General features: G+C 35.5%; 1 protein-coding gene across 1 annotated transcript in view; it reads right to left on the reverse strand.

Moving 5' to 3' along the window:
- Positions 1-5,399: 5,399 nt before the first annotated feature.
- Positions 5,400-16,932, reverse strand: part of mgr (prefoldin subunit mgr) — a 29,604-nt gene continuing 18,071 nt past the window's right edge. Inside the window, exons 4-5 of the mRNA XM_081768988.1 lie at positions 14,021-14,133; positions 5,400-5,957 (exon numbers count right to left, since the gene is read on the reverse strand). Of these exons, the coding sequence (XP_081625114.1) occupies positions 5,873-5,957; positions 14,021-14,133 (198 nt within the window). The 3' untranslated portion in view covers positions 5,400-5,872. The remainder of the gene's footprint in view (positions 5,958-14,020; positions 14,134-16,932) is intronic.

Genomic DNA, 16,932 nt, shown 5'->3' on the forward strand with positions numbered 1-16,932 from the left:
TGTATCCCGAATTGTAAAGTGAATTATGGAAACGGTCCAAAAGTTTCTATAAATTTCCAGAAGACAATCTAAAACAAATATTGCTCCGCAAAATGTACACAAAAAGAGTTCATAGTCACCCAATCCAGTGGGGTAAGGCTGTATTTTTTCAAGGTATATGTACTTTTCTCAAGATAGTTCATAACAATGATTCTTAAAATATAATCTAAAAGAATTGTTCATTTTTATTTAGTTAATATTTATATAAGATTAACTTACTTCTTTGCAGCATTATTCATATACAAATACAGAACTTTCACATTCTTTGTTTGTTTAGGACTTGAACAAATTGTCAGCTCAAATTCAGTAATTCAGGAACTGGTCTATCTATAGTAATATATACTCTTCTCTGGAAGTAGGCAACAGTACGATGTATTGACATATTCCTCAGATTCGATGATCATAATAATTATAATATTTAAGTAGCAGATCTATAAATCAGTACTCTGAGTCAGTACAGTTTTTAATAGATTGTTATTTTTTTCGTTTCACCACAGGGCCCTATACCATATGTATTTATACTTTAATTATCGAATTTGTCTACTGTATCAATGGCAAAAACGCAACTATGTAACTGTAAGGATGCTTACATGTATCAACAGTGCCTATGGTTGTGAAAAAAAGTATTTTAATAAAGGATGGTAATTCATTTAATACAATTGACAAACAGCAGCAATATTTGTTTATCATGCATTAATTATAAAAAGAAAGAATAGCATCAAATATGAGTAAGAAGCCTGTATTTTTTTCGAAACAAGCTTCGCTAGTTTATATGTTTAAGAGGGTCACTGAGTTAAAATGTGATTAAAGTGAAACCTCCCTTAACGGACATTTTTTTTTTTTTTGTCCCGGCAAAAACATGTTCCCTTATGGAACAAAATCCTCCCTTTTACGGACACTCAGATACGGACGCGGACAGTCCTTTTTCCCCTCAGACGTTTCAATAACCTCTTCATAACGGACAGGAATTATTCTTGGTTCTGCGATATATTATTCCTCACAAGCGTATCTATCATAATTCTAGACCTGATGAACCATCAAACAGAACAGCTTCAAGCTGAACTTGAATTTTTTTTTCTGCCCGCAATAAATTACTTTCTGGTGGAAATCCTAGAATACCTTCATGCAGGGTGAGTTGTATGGCCAAGAATTTTATGCGAACTATTTTCCCTTCCCTAACAAATTTAGTCCTTTTGCCTCTGAGCCTTGCATCTTTCCCGACAATTTCATAGATAACAAAACAAACATTCTTTGTTTTACAATAACATTTCAAACGAGCAATGTTTCCTCTCACATTTTTGGAAAAGCAATATTTTTCGTTTACTTATGATCTGTAACAAGTCTGGATTGGAGTTTTCCCGGCTTCATTTTCAACTTTCTCTAAGAGGATGTTCTTTGTGATTGGGGCTGGATCAATAAACATATGCTATCCAATATGCCTTTTCATACATTCCGCCAACGAAGATACCACGCCAATACACACACACACACACACACACACACACACACACACACACACACATATATATATATATATATATATATATATATATATATATATATATATATATATATATATATATGTGTGTGTGTGTGTGTGTTTCTTCCGCAACTGTACTGAGGATTCTCAGAGGACATTTGCTAATGAGTTTTATTACCCTTGTAGAGGAAAAAGTATACCTTATTCGCTAAACAAAAGAGTTTAGCCGATTAGTTGGCTCCTAACGCATCTTTTGAGAAGGTTCTGAGAATTTGAAATAAATTAGAAACGCTTACATGGTGATGACATGTACTTAAGAAAATTAGCATACACGCATTATCTTTTGCAGTACCGGTATACGAATATATTAACACATCCCCCAGCAATAATATTAACAGAAATGAATTTCTCCTTCATCCCTCCCAGTAATTCAAATACATATTAAATAGAGTATTTGTATATTGAATTTTATGTACTCACGTTCATTCACAATGTATTTACTGTATATTACAGCACACAATTACCGTTGAGAAATTGAATTTATGTAACCTCTCAATAACGGACACAAATTCATGTCCCATTGGTGTCCGTTATTCAGAGGTTTCACTGTATTTTGATACTTCATTTGTAGAACGAATTCACGGTCCTGAGAAGACGGAAGAAATTTACCTCCACTTAATATTTTTGGTTTTAATTTATTGAGAGGGGGTAAATAAAATGACACAATTCTCAGTAGTTTGCAAATTAATTACAGTAATTCATATGTAATTAACTAGTGATTAGTTATATGGGAAGTCAGTGGCGTACGCACAATTTCAATAAGAAAAGCATTCAAACATTTAATCTCATAACATTTCATGACCAGTGTGATTTTTGCATCTATGTAATAATATAGTAAACATTTATTTTTCCATATCTTATTCACGGGAGGAGTTAAACCCCAACCCTCCTTGCATACCCCTCTGTGGAAAGAGAAATAACTGGAGTTATTATGAGCTGCAAACTTTGTATACATAACTCCACATTATTTAATAATTACGAATGTTCATATATGTGACCTTTGTTAGAGCAGTGATAATTTGACACTGTCCGTGCTCATTGTTAAGTGTTGGTCACACAATGTAAATTTATTGACTTCTGCAATTTCACTTATTATCTTCGTCCTAATTGTTGGTTCAGTGGCTAGCGCATGAGTCTTTCGTGCATGTGGTATCGGGTTCGAATTCCACCTTCAACTGTATATGTGCTGTCCGTCTCATACAGCCTCGGTGCTGAAAAAGTACGGTAAAACTCATATTTTGTTTAATTGGTCACAACCAATTACAGACGGCTGATCTCAAAACAGAATTGAAGTCCTCTCACCAATTACCATCAAGCAACAAAACTTAGCAGATTATTTCTTCTGTATCAAGACCAGAAATTACTTTACGGGACGAGTCGAGAAAATCTTTTTAGATAATCGAGACGAGACGAGAATCCTGCAAAAATTGAGAAAGATTTTCTACTCTCGTGGCCCACGAAGAGTGTAATATGACAACATTTAAATCATATTCATTATTCAAGTATATTATGAAATCGCTTCCATATTTTCAAATGTTGATGAATGCTCTTCACTTTGTTTGTACAATCACTTTAATAATTTGTGAATTTTTACTATGGATCGTATAATACTAAAACACTGAGATCTAAGACTTGGGTGAATCAGTGTTTCCCACGAGCCTTGACAAATATCTTGTCTCGAAGATGAGACGAGAATGTTTGTTTGTCGACTCGCCTCTAATTTGAACCTATACTTCTCGTCTCGTTTCCGAGACCATACGAGATATTTCTGTATCGTAGACATTCCTTTGGCGCTTCCCCAAGTACTGAACTTTTTAGTCATCTTTCATGCCACTTGTCTTCACTTGCTTGATTCATCAAGTATTTAAAAGATAAGCTGAACTTTATTCATTCTTTTTGAAGTACAGTTTCTTCCTAATCAGATTTTTTTAGTTCCATCACACCAAAGCGAAGGCTTTATCTTCCAATATGCCAATAGCATTTTCTTAAATGCAAATAGCTAATAATAGCAACCAGAATTGGTAAACGCGTTTGATCACCGTGCCTCCTGGGTGACGTGAAAAAACTGTGAATAATAATCATCATAATAATCAGTGGCGTATTTAGGTGGTATCTATCGGGCTCAAGCCGCCCCGAAACAAAATCCTAAATACGCCACTAATAATAATAATAGATGTCGGAGTAGTAGTGATTAACTATTTACTAATAGATTTTTATTTCCTTGGTATAACAACATTAATTTGCAATAGGTTCGTGTGCCTGAGTGGTAGAGCACTCACCTCTGGGGCATGGGGTATCTGGTTCGATCCCAGCTCTCGCGAAGTAAATATCGCATGCATGAGCTTCTTGGAGTTCTCCCATTTTCTTTACTCCCACTATTTCGCTCATTATCATCATCGCTTCTTTTAGCCTCGGATCATAATCATTAAGTAAATACAAAATGCAACTCATTCCTAGCAAGCACAAACCATACCTAAAAAGTAAGAAAGCAACATATGCGTGCACGCTACCAATACGTACACATGTGTTCCTAATTGCCAAATATGCTCTTCGAAAGATTTTCATGAACATTTCCTCTATGCGCTCTAACATGATACAAAGCTTTTGGAAGAACCTGTAACTTTAAATAACAATATCAATATAATATCAAAAACATAATTTCTGTAAAACAACTTGCTTTTAGCTCTTGTGTAGAGCTGACCAACTCTGCCCAGCACACTGCGCCCGTCACTACTTTGTATGACGTCACACGCTACGACGAAGGCCTCTGTTACGAGAGTTGTGGTTCAGCGCGTCTGTGACTCCTCATATGTAGGCCAAACGAAACGCAATAGTATCAACCGAATTAAAGAACATATTAGACAATCAAAAACGTCCAAGAAGAGGGTATGTCAGGATTGTCATTCACGTAAAGCAACATACACATAATACAGGTTACTGTGATAGGTTAAAAATAAATATTAAAAAAAAAAAAAAAAAAAAATCATTCTTTATTCATAAATATAAACCAGCTTTAAATCTGGATTCTGGCAACATTGATAAAGCCTGGCTACTTACCTTTAATGTATATTTTGAATCTAGCACCGCGCTTCTCACAATAAAACTCTTTCGTCCACTGTACTCTGCTGGCTGTTTTTAGTACCCATCTCTTACGTTATATTTATTTGGTGGTATGTATTCCTTTTTCCATACCATATTTTTCTCATTTTTATCCCAGTATCGTACCACTAAAGAAGGAACTAGCTTGTTGTTCTGATAAGTTTGGAGAATATTTAGTTTCTCCATGAGAGGATATATTAGTAAGTAAACAATTTTTTGTTAATTTGAATAATTTCATGCACTTACATAATTTATTTCATAATTATTCCAATATCTGATAAACTTCGTTTGTAAAGATCTGATTTGCGTAAGACTACAAGCCTCGACTCAACTCATCTTACGTAACGACTTGAGCAGGATTTAGAATTTAGATTTCTGGGCTTTCGGCATCTAAAGCCATTTAGCCCGTCATGTTTGAGGGATGACGTCCCTCGGCGAGAACACTATCCGGCGAAAGGAAAAGAAGGAAGCGGCCTGCGATCTATAAGGTAGGTACCATTCCGGCATTTGCCGGATGTGAATGAGGAAAACAGGAAAAACTCATTCAGAGTGGCTGGAATGAAAAAGCGTTTTATACTTTTTCGACCGAGTGCTCACAACCGGAAATCGAACCAGAGACAGCTCGCACCAAAGGCGAGAGCGTTAGCGACTACGCTACTAACGACTTGAGATCGTAAATTGTAGGTCAGCATCTTTTATGCTATAAATAATATGGAAAAAGTCGAATTAGAAATATTTATTCAGATGGAAAAAAAATTCTAAGAATTACAAAATAATCTTAACTAGGTATTAAGGTTTTTACACACGTTAATATTTCTTTAGATTAATATTTCTAATCATGATTTGTATTCCGTTTCGTAGTGTATATAAAATTTTTGAATGTTCTTTAGAAAAACAAAAAATCATCATACACATTTTGTTCTTGAAACTGATATACGTAACTAAGTAGTAAGATGAATAGCATTTGCAAAACTTGGAAACTCATATAAGCGAATATTGTGGAAGATGCAACTGATTTCGTTACAAGAAATCTTAGAATGCACTTACAGAATCTATTCAATGTTACTTCTGTACAAATGGCATAATAAATAATAGCATACTTTGTAGATTAGATCAATATCCGAATGATAAAAAATCATTGCACGAACAAATTTTTGCCTAAAATTATGTATACAGTACATTTGACGTAATTCTTCACGAAGATTTTGCAGCTTGACGTCTCTTTACATCCCAGTTATAAACACGAGCCATATTGACTTCTGTCGTGGTGAACTGATCTCTGAAAAAAAGAAAGAAAAAAAAAAAAAAAACAAGCAAATGATAATCGCTAAATATGTCCCAATTTACATTCTATACTCTCAATGAATTACTATATATTAAATTTTGTTATATATACATACATACACACTGTGGCCATTAAAATTTCAACATCAGGAAGACCTATGATCGATCCAATATGTGTAGAACAAGAGAGGTCAATGATAAAATATACAACAGTGCAGATCTCTGCGTCACGTCATGTTATGCTATGCTGCAGTTAGCAGAATCACCATTTTCTTGTGAAATACGAACAAACTTATAAGATGTTTTCGGAAAACTTTGCCCAAAGAAAACACCTAAACTATCCCTTGCAGATTTTTCCGTAAGAAATGACTTATGCCATATCTTACAGTTCTTAATGAAATATCTGTTTCTAAAATATCAACAAATTCGCATGAGTTGCATTTCACAAGACTGTCAAAAAAAATCTCGCCCCAAAGTGCAAACTAGCCCTTGCGAATATTTTCATGGAAGTGATATTTCATTAGCATTCGTATAATGTTGGATATATATTTATTTTATATGAAATATGAACAAAATTACCTGAGTCATTTTTGAGAAAATAGTCCAGAAACAAGCCTATGTCAAGATAGAACTCAGAAACTCCGTTCAAAGCTGCGTTCTCTGTTGTCGGGCTCAGCCTGGCCACCAAATATAGCGATTTTTAGTTCCTATGCGATAGGCTAGTTGCCCACCGAATTTCGTTCAGATCCGGCCACGAGTTACCGAGAAATAAAGTACTACATACAAGACGAGACGAGATCAGTCTGTCCCTGGCCGAGTCCGACGACCAAACACTACGATTTTAATCTCTATTTGTCCACCGAGTTTCATTGAGATCCGGCCATTAGTTACCGAGAAATGAAGTACTACATACAAGGCGAGCCTGTTTTATAGCATTATTTTTTCATTTGGCAAGGGTTACTTGCCGACAAAATTTGGTTCAGATCTGGCCAGTAGTTACCGAGAAATGAAGTATTACACACTCAATTGGAGTGAAAGCTCCCGTATGCTTCCACAGGAAGCTTAAAAAAAAAATCACCTCAAGAATAACCTACCTCTCAAAGATTTTTTCAGGTAAAACGAGTTATGCCATACTGTCAGGTTATTAAAGAAATATTTATTTATTTATTTATGAAATCTGAACAAAATAGCTTGAGTCGTTTAAGCTGTCTGGGAAAAAAAAAAGTCTTTTAATCAAAAGTGATAGGATTAAAAAACCCAGCTTGAGGTGAGTATTATCTACTTTCCAAAAGTCATTTGGAACGGGTCAGCCGTTTTCCCGACCCCAAAAACTATGAATTCGACACTAATCTCAGTCATCTTTGATATTTTATTTTTCACCTCCCTCTCCCAATTCCTCTGCCAATGGATCTGAACTTGAACGTAAACAGCTTTGGGATCGTCACTATTCATTTCAGCAACCCTAAAAACTATGGATTGCACACTAATATTAGTCGTTTGGGATTAGTTTTACATGTCACCCCTTCCCCCTCGCATCCCTTGCGATGTCTTACTCCCACAATAAATAAATAAATAAATATATTATATATATATATATTCAGATTGTATGTCTCACACACATACATAATACACAGACATGTTCAAATTATTAGACTCACACTCGAAAAATGCAAAATTGATGTAGGAGTCCTAATTTCAGAGTTCTAGAACATTTAATTTAATGGTTAAACCACCAATATAGGATCCTTTATCATTTGTTTACTGTACAGTTGAAGTGGTGATATCACCATTGAACAGCACATGGTATTAGTGAGGGGAGGGGGGATTCTGAAAGTGGTGTTTCAGTTGTAGATAGCTACTGTGGTTCCTATCAACAAGTTACAGTCTGAAGTGTTGTGGTTGCTGTCGTAAAAAGTTAACGACATTCAAAGCGTTCAACAGTTCGAATGGGCCAGTTTAAAATGATCGTGACAAGTTTCGGGTATCAATCTTTTATTTTGTGTAGTCCTGTAATTGCAGCATAATGGGAAAAGCAAAAGACCTTTCTCCGCGTAAAATGGAAGTTAACAAAATACTTCTGGTGGAAATAAGATATACACGGCAATACATTGCTAGTAGAGTTGGGACAGAACAAAAATCTGTGAGTAGAATCTCTGTTGAAATGAACAAGGGCCAAAATAGGGTTGGGAAGTGTGGGCGAAAACCAAAGCTATCGCTAAGAGATATCAGAAAACTAAAAAGATTGGCTCTGGGAAACAGAAGTGCAACTTCAAATAGACTTAAGCACAAAAATGGCCGAGTATGGCGCAGACATTTGGCCTGAATGTGTTCGAAGGATTCTTTGTGCCGAGGGAATAAAAGCACACGGTCAAGAAAGTAAACAAAAATTAGAGTCTACTCCAAACATGGCAATGAAGCGCCTTGAATGGGCACGAGGCCTAGAATATTGGACTGCTGATGATTGGAGAATAGTGTGTTTCTGTGATGAATCATGTATCTTTGTGTCTGATGAATGTTCACAATATGTGTGACGTTGACCTTGGAGGAATTCAAGTTGGAATGTCTTGAATAAACCGTGAAGCATCCTACTTCAGTCGTGCATCTCTGTCTTCGGGTCTGGAAGACTGTATATAGTAGAGAGGACAATGAAGGACGACCAATACCTACAAATCCTTCAAGAAGAACTGCTTTCCCAGACTGCACTCTGGTTTGATGACGCATAATTCATCTTTATACATGATGGAGACCCATGCCACCGGGCCAAAGCTGTGACAAAATTCTTCGAGGACAACGAAATTAGTGTTCTTCTGTGGCCAGGTACTAGTCCTGATATGAGCCCAATTGAAAACTTTTGGAGGTTCGTGAAAGAAAAGCTAGAGGAAAAGCACATTAGAACCGAACTTCAATTGATCACGGAGATCAACAATTTGTGGTATCACGATGCTGAATTGAAGACAAAATGTGCTAAACTTATACATAGGATGTCACAGAGCATAAAAGATTTAATAAAGAATAAGGGATTTCATAAGAAATATTAATCTTTGTGTGAGAGATAATTTTCTTGTAAGTATTCCATTTCATTTTTTGTTTTTAATTTGGATATACACACTTTATAGTAATTATATTTGAATGTTACGTACACATTTCTTTTATTGATATTGAAAAGCATATGCCACACCCACTAGAAATTAGGAAAGAGTTTCAAAGTAGTACTTTGGACTAAGTTTGACCTATTTTCTCACGTAATATTGTAAGAACAGTAAAATATTCAGAAACTGAATGTTGAGTCTAATAATTTGAATACGTCTGTACATACATACAATCAAATATATTAGGTTGATGCATAATTCCCTAACGTTTTGAATATAGCTTTGTCAAGTTTGTTTGTTTAGTGTTTCATTTATGAAATTCAGTTAAAAACTTGACCAAGTCAAAACAAGCAGCTATTCAACAATGTAATCTCAGTCATTGTCAATAATTTCCTCCCAACGTTGGGGTGGTTTTTGGATCCCCCGTCTGCAGAAATCTGTTGGTTTTGAGTTTACGAAGTCTTCAATCCAAGTTTGGAGAGCAGGTTCATCGTCCTTGAATGTGACTGGAAATGGAAGGATGGTTGCTTGTCACATTCCATCACACTAGCCAATTCTCTAATTGTCCAGCGTGGATTTTCGCGGATCAAACTGATTCGCTTTAAAACGAGAAAACTATTTCCTTGCTGTGCTTTCACCGACAGCATTAGTTCCATACTCATCACAGATGTTCCTAGCCGCATTTGCTGCGTTTGAACCTCGGTTAAACTCGTACAACAGATTATGTCGGATATGTTCTTTTTTCTCAACCTCACACTCATCTTCAACAACGAAGAAATAACAATCGTTGTAACAATCTCGCTGAAAACTCGTATTCCACAACACTACAAAGTAAACAATGACGCAATAAAAACGGCAAACAAATGAGCAGCAATGTCGTATTGCCAAGTCAAATCAGAACGCTACGGAATTATGCCTCAATCCTATATATATATATGAGCAACGCCTTCGGTTATTTTTACATGTCACCGTCCTAGGGGTGCTAAATATGGGCTAAACTAGGAAAACGGTACAAAAAGTCTCATTACTAATCCGACGGAGCCCCAACACTATCAATTACATACTAATATATATATATATTTTTTTTTTAAATATTTTTACACTTTCCTTATTTTCAACGCTTCCTATCGGCACTAAGGGGCTTTACTGCTACTGAGAGCTTAAAGAGCAAACAGAATTATCATCAATCAACTAAAGACCCCACTCCCCCAAAAAAAACCTACGAATTCGGCACTAATATCAGTCGTTTTCGATTGTTTTCACATGTCATCATTTCCTCCTAGGGTGCCAATAGGGAATGAATTTAGACTTAAACGACTAATCATCTCAGCCAACTCAAAAACTATGGAATCGACACTATCGGTCGTTTTCTATCATTTTATATGTCACCCACTACGACTCCTACGTGTGCTAGGAGGATCTTACCCTCACTTGGGCAGAACTTGGACTTAAAGGGCATCGGAACTGTCACCAATCAATTTAAACGCTCCAGAAACTATGGCTTCCCGACTCCCCCTAGGTGTCCTAAGAAGGTTTTACTCCCACTGAGGACAGCACTTGGATTTGCAGGGCATCAAAACTGTCACCAATAAACTTAGGGACCCCGAAAAGTACGGATTTGACACTAACATCGGTCGTTTTGATACATTTTCTTCCCTCCCACTTCCCCTAGGCATGCTAGGTGCCTTACTCCAATGGTATTCTTTTCCAGATAGTAACAAGTGTACCAAGATCGATTGAAATTGTTTCAGCTATTCCAGAGTTATGCAGGAACAATATATATATTAGGTTATTCAAAAAGGAGTAGGATTATTTCTAATGAACGACAATAGACACACATATGATACATTACTAGAGGAAAGTTCAAAGTTTTAAACCTTCACATACTAGTTTCATTCAATAGGTACAGCGGCGCTATGGTTTGTTTACGAGAAAATGGCGACGCCCCAAGAAAAGTTTTGTTGCTGCAGTATGCAAAGAGTAAACCCATTGTTGTAGTGTGGCGTGCACTTCGTTTGTAAGTCCAATAAAAAGTCGCCTCGTCATAAAGATTAGATTTACAATTGGTACAAAAAATTCGTAGAAGATCGTTGCATATGTAAGGGAAAATGGTTGCATATGCAAAGAAATGGACTACCAATTCGACGTTTGTCTCGTCACATATGTTGCCCATGTTGAATGGACACAAAACTTTGAACTTCTTGCTATCCAGTGATGTATCATACGTGTGTGTATCTACTGTTGTTCATTGAAAATAAAAATTTTAAATCTGCTCCTTCGTTTTGAATAAACTTGTATATAAAGTTTCTTTTAGTCCCTTCATCTACATCGGTCCTCTTGCAATACACACAATACACACTTGCTGGGCATCTTTCCTATTTTAAAATCTTCCTTTTTTAGTGTAATATCCAAAAAACTAATTTCATTTTCTTCTATTCCACATCAGGCTTATTCCTTTTCTTTATTTTCGATCCTTCTTAAAACAATTCCAACTGTTTTTTTTTTTTCTTTCCAAATTCCTAAACAACCGTCCACTATCTGCAAAACATAATTAAGCTTTCCCATTCTTCTTTCACCTTCTGCTTCCATTTGTTCATTACAATTTTTGGTAGTATTGGGCTTAATCTCAATGCTATACTTAGTTCTTGTTTATTCTAACTTCTTTTCTATTGTACTTGACAACATACTGTTCTCCCATATCAGTTTTAAGGCTTTTATCAGTTTTTCTCACTTCCATTTCCTTATTATGTTATCCTTCATTTCTTCTTCCATCACCTTAAAAATATAATTCCTTCTTAAGCTTGGAAACACAGCTTCGACATCTTCACTAAACATCAACGTTTTCTCATTTCGTCTATATCGTACACTTGACTTCTATATTATTTACCCTATTATTTTCTTGTTCATCTCTTATTTCTTTTTCCAAAAGTTCAAAAATATGCTTCCTCTCACGGAGAACAGGTAATTTTCTGTGTCAGGTTGCCAACTGGCCGGTATTTTACCGGCAAGTCCGGAGATATTGCGGCTAGTTTAATTAAGGTAGGTCAATATCATAGGCAATTTGTGAGGGCGTGCTGTCAATTTTATTTCCCTGAGTTGGCAACCTTAGTCATATCTCATATTGATCTTTAATTTCTTCTACGATGTTAAATGTGGTTTGGTTACATTACAGTAGGGACCTACTAAAACTTGAAACAAGATCTCTCAGAACTTCACCATAAAAGTTGTTGTTGCGCGTATGTATCTACATATTCAGATATATTACTCATTTATTAAAGTATTGCTACGCTACTTTCTTGTAATACTGGATTATTTATTAGACGGTAATGCTGAGTACTATTTAAGTTCTAAAAATTAACCACTTCCTTGACTGAAAGAAAGTAAATTAATATTCGTACAACTGGCCACTGAGATGAATTATATAATTACTGATATCTTAGATCAGTGGTTCCCAGCGGATGAGGAGGCGTTCTCATTTCCAAAGGGGCGATAGACTATTTAGGGGGCGTTTGATATCATGATTTGTTAGACTTTTTTCTTATTACTGGATGAAAGTCATTATACATTTGACCAATTATCGAAAGCTTTCCCTCTTTTTCTTTTGAATGAACATTCTTTTGACATGAACAAAGTATTTTACTTTTCAGGTATAACAGCAAATTTGTAGAATTTTTGTGGTACGCCTTGGAGATTGTACGTACTTGCAGGGTCTGACCAAGATTTTATTTTGGAAGGGGGATTTTTTCCGAACATATAGTTTTTTTTTTTACCAATTTTTTCTTATATTATAATCCAATATTTTTAATGTATTTTCTTCATATTTCGAAAGGAGTGGAATATATCTCTATACTCCTTGTTTTCGCCACTGTAAACTGGTATGCTTATGAATGACAGTTTTTCTGCACTGTGTAAGTTACGATAAATATTTAAATTTCTTGTATTAAAGTAACTAAACTATAGCGTACAGTTAAAAATATAACTTGCCATGGGAAATGTAGCATGCCCCACCCAATATTTAAAAGCTAATGACGCCAGTACTTTCTACAATCCATAATCAGTCTCAGATTCACCTCCTTTTTGTGTTTCTTTGAGAATTCTTTCATATCCGGAATTCTGTCTTTATCGTTTAACGATTTCTTGAAACATTTTCTCTTTCACTTCTTCTTTCATCTTTCTCTCTCTCCCTTCTCCTTTTAATTTCTCCCATTTTTCTTACATCACTATCACTTACATTTTCATCACATTTGTCAGTTCGTTGAATACTATTCTTTCCTTTTCTGTATCTCTTGCTACTTTCCTCAGTAGGATTGATTTACTTGCCGATCATTTCATTTTTCGCAATGTCATCTTGCATTTGAGTGTGTGTATAGTTGTGTATAATGTTAAAAAGAAATGCTTACCAATTTTTTGACTCTGAACAACTCTACCAATGAAAAGCTGACTTGGGGAAAATTTGAAAATAGACCACTCTAATGAGGAATGTAGCAGGAAGCGAAATATTTTAAGATAGATAATTTAATACTGGTCGCAGTAAAAGGTTAAATGTTAAGCTTATTTTATGGTTGTCATATTCATGCATTAATTTTATCGTTAAATAAGTAACACACATTCAATAATTAACCGGAATTTCTGTCATCGGTCAACGAAAACAGAAACTGTACAGCAAAATTTAAGGCATTATTGAAGCAAAGAGATGTTTGGATGGACATTTTTCTCTTTTGTTCTTTCTCTTGAATACAGTTACTTTACTTTTATTTGATAATTCCTAGCTGTTTTACAATGGCACTTCCTTATTAATTTCTCAGTACTTCAGACGAAAGGAGGAGGGTTGTCGGAAATTTTATAATACAAAGTTAACGGGCATTATATACAAAATTAATGAGATAAATACACGTTATATAGTTAGTTTAGATTAACAGTTATAAAATGTAATTTTTATTAAATTACAACAGAGTAAAACAATGCTTACCTAAGAAAATCAAGATCGTGATCCACAAGACTAAGATTCTTTTTAGCAGTCTCTATATTTTTCACCAACAGTGCAACTGCATCTTCCAATGTATATTCTAACATTACGTTTGCCTAATTAAAATAAATAAATAAATAAATATATCAATTATTCAATTGCTATACAAAACACCAAACAATAAATTCTAATGTCCTAGTCGGAAATTCAATAAAACTGATACTCAATGTAATCTTTACAAGTCTTTAAATATATATTCTATACTTGAAACAGCAACTTAATCTGAAAAAGTTTGCTGACTAATAGTTCGCTTTCAAAAATTGTTAAACAAATGAGTTAGAATTCGACCTTTTTATATATCAGGTTGTCTAGAAAGCATTACGCCTTTTGCTCACCAGATAGCAGGACATAAATCGTAGTGGGTCAGACCTAACATCATTCGACAGCTAGTAGACGGTTGAAGCTAGATGTGCAAATACGTTCGAATTCGCATCGTAAATCAGACAAAGTATTGCGCCGTGAAGGTGAGAGAACTCCGCTACTTTTATAGATTTATTTCAATAAAGGCGCAAATCCTGCACAGGCTCGTGAAGAAATTTGTGCTGTTTATGAACAAAATACGTTCCAAATGCTACAGCAGAAAGATTTTTCAGTCATTTCAGTTCTGGAAACCTCAATGCCCAAGATATTCCTTGCAGTAGGCAACCAATCACAGAAGAAGTGAATGATATTCTGGTAAAGTCGAGCAAGACCGGCCTGTATGTAAGCAGTCATAACCTAAACATTCATCACTAAACAGTGTTAGATCATTTGGAGAAAGGTCGATGTTTCGTTGCCACATGTTCTGACTCAAAGAGATTTACTCCATTGAATTTCTATCTGCGAAATTTTACTGAAACGTACCGACATCAAGCCATTTCTAAAGCGGTTGATCACGAGTGATGAAAAGTAGGTTAACTTACAATAACAATGTGGAAAAAGACCGCGGTCGAAGCGAAGAGAGCCTATACTGACGCCCTGGAAGGTTATGATGTCCGGTTGATGGGATTGGGACCATGAGCTGCCGCCGCCACCAGAACAATAATGCTGACTACCGCAACTGCACCTAGAACTTAAGAGGAAAAGGTCGGAACTGGTCAGCAAAAAAGTGTTGTACACCACGCTGATAACGCCAGACTGCATACATCTTTTAATGAGCCGTCAGAAATTGAGAGCTTGGCTGGAAAGTGTTAATGGATCCACCGTAACGCTCAGACTTGGCATTGTCAGACTATCGTTTGTTTCAGTCTCTGTCGAATTTCCTGAAAGGTGTTAAGTTAGTTTCAAAAGAGGCTTGAGAAAACGTGTCACAAGTTTTTGACTAGAACAGAACAAAAGTTGTATTGCGATTATGGTGTTCCAGAAAAATATCAGAAGGTAAAGTCATCTAACAAAATTATGCATAGGTGATTTCATAATGTTGTTTTCAACACAAGTGTTATTATTAATAGGTTTGTTGTTCTGGTCAGTTTAGCTTCATTAATTCATGTTAAATATTTCCAAAGCTATAATGTGCAAAAAGGCTCAATACGTTTTAGACAAAGTGATATATTACAAATTGCAAAAATAATGCTTCTTAAAAATCAAAATACTGTTTTTTAAAATAATTTGCTCTACATATTTATCTTATGTATGGTCAGAAATAAGTTTGTTTCGCCTTGGTGTTATTATGCAACAACGGGGTTATGCTGAAAGGGGTCACATAAGCTCAAAGTAGAATCCAAACCGCCTCTCGGCTTACATCCAAGAAATAGTCCTCCATCTGGACTCGAAACCGGGACTAATTGGCCACAAATGCGATGAGTCTGCCGACTTACTTACGAAGGACTCCTGATCAGAATACGCTGTACTGATCTTTATGTAGTTGTTAATATAATTGTCAAGAGTCATTTCAGGAAGGACAAAAACATTCACAGTTGCACAAGTGAAACCACTATACAGAATTGTATATAAATCGGGAAAATCCTGTTATTACTTTAAATGCAAAGCAATAACGGGAAAAATCCCGTTATTGCTTGGCATGTAAAATGTCAAGGTCAACGTATAATCAGTACGTTAAAACTAAAGTATTAAATTACAAATTTGGTATGTAGATATCAATCAATTACATTAAAACTGAAAGTCTAATCCAAGCTAATGTTGGAAGCTACGTAGACAGTCCATAAGTTTTGCTAATTTCTATCAATATATTTAAGCAACCTTGGCTTTATAAAACAACAGGCATTCAGGCAAGCAAAAATATACAATTTGGTTTTGTTTCGTATGTTTAGGTTAAACATCCTTATGTAATACCGAGGTTATTAAGAAGATTTTCGCTTACAGTGACATCCGAACCGCTACTTAGTTTACACTTGAAAGAAGGGTTGTGGTTCGACCGATAATTCAACGAGGGACGCCTTGATTAAAAGGTGAAAAGGAGATAAAACTAATGGAGATTGTTTGATATGTGGAAACGTCATCATCAAGTTCACATGATTTAAAGCATTTTTTCGTTGTTTTTTTTTCTTTCTTATTTAAACTTTTTGTGTGTGTGTATGTGTGGAAAATATCAGCTGGTTTAAACCATGATTTAAACCAGCCAACCCTGTATTACACCGACAAATAATGGGGCACTCGTCCAACTTAGCAGTTGGGCACTCGTACAACTTAGCAGTAGTCCGGTTCCAAACAAGTGCTTGACTTGCCTGTTGCAACACAAAGACTTGTCTAGAAGGAAAATAGAAGAAAAGACCAAGCAGCCCAAAGCGACTGCAGCACTTGTTCTAAAGAAGTAGAAAGACACTTATGAGAAAACCGAAAAATGTGTCCAGACATTGAATGACAACCTTCTTCAGTTTCGAGCAGTCAAGAAATCATTTGCCATCATCAGAAAACTG

Source organism: Thermobia domestica, chromosome 1 (assembly GCF_964235325.1).
Source record: "Thermobia domestica chromosome 1, izTheDome1.hap1.1, whole genome shotgun sequence".
NCBI classification, from domain to species: Eukaryota; Metazoa; Arthropoda; class Insecta; order Zygentoma; family Lepismatidae; genus Thermobia; species Thermobia domestica.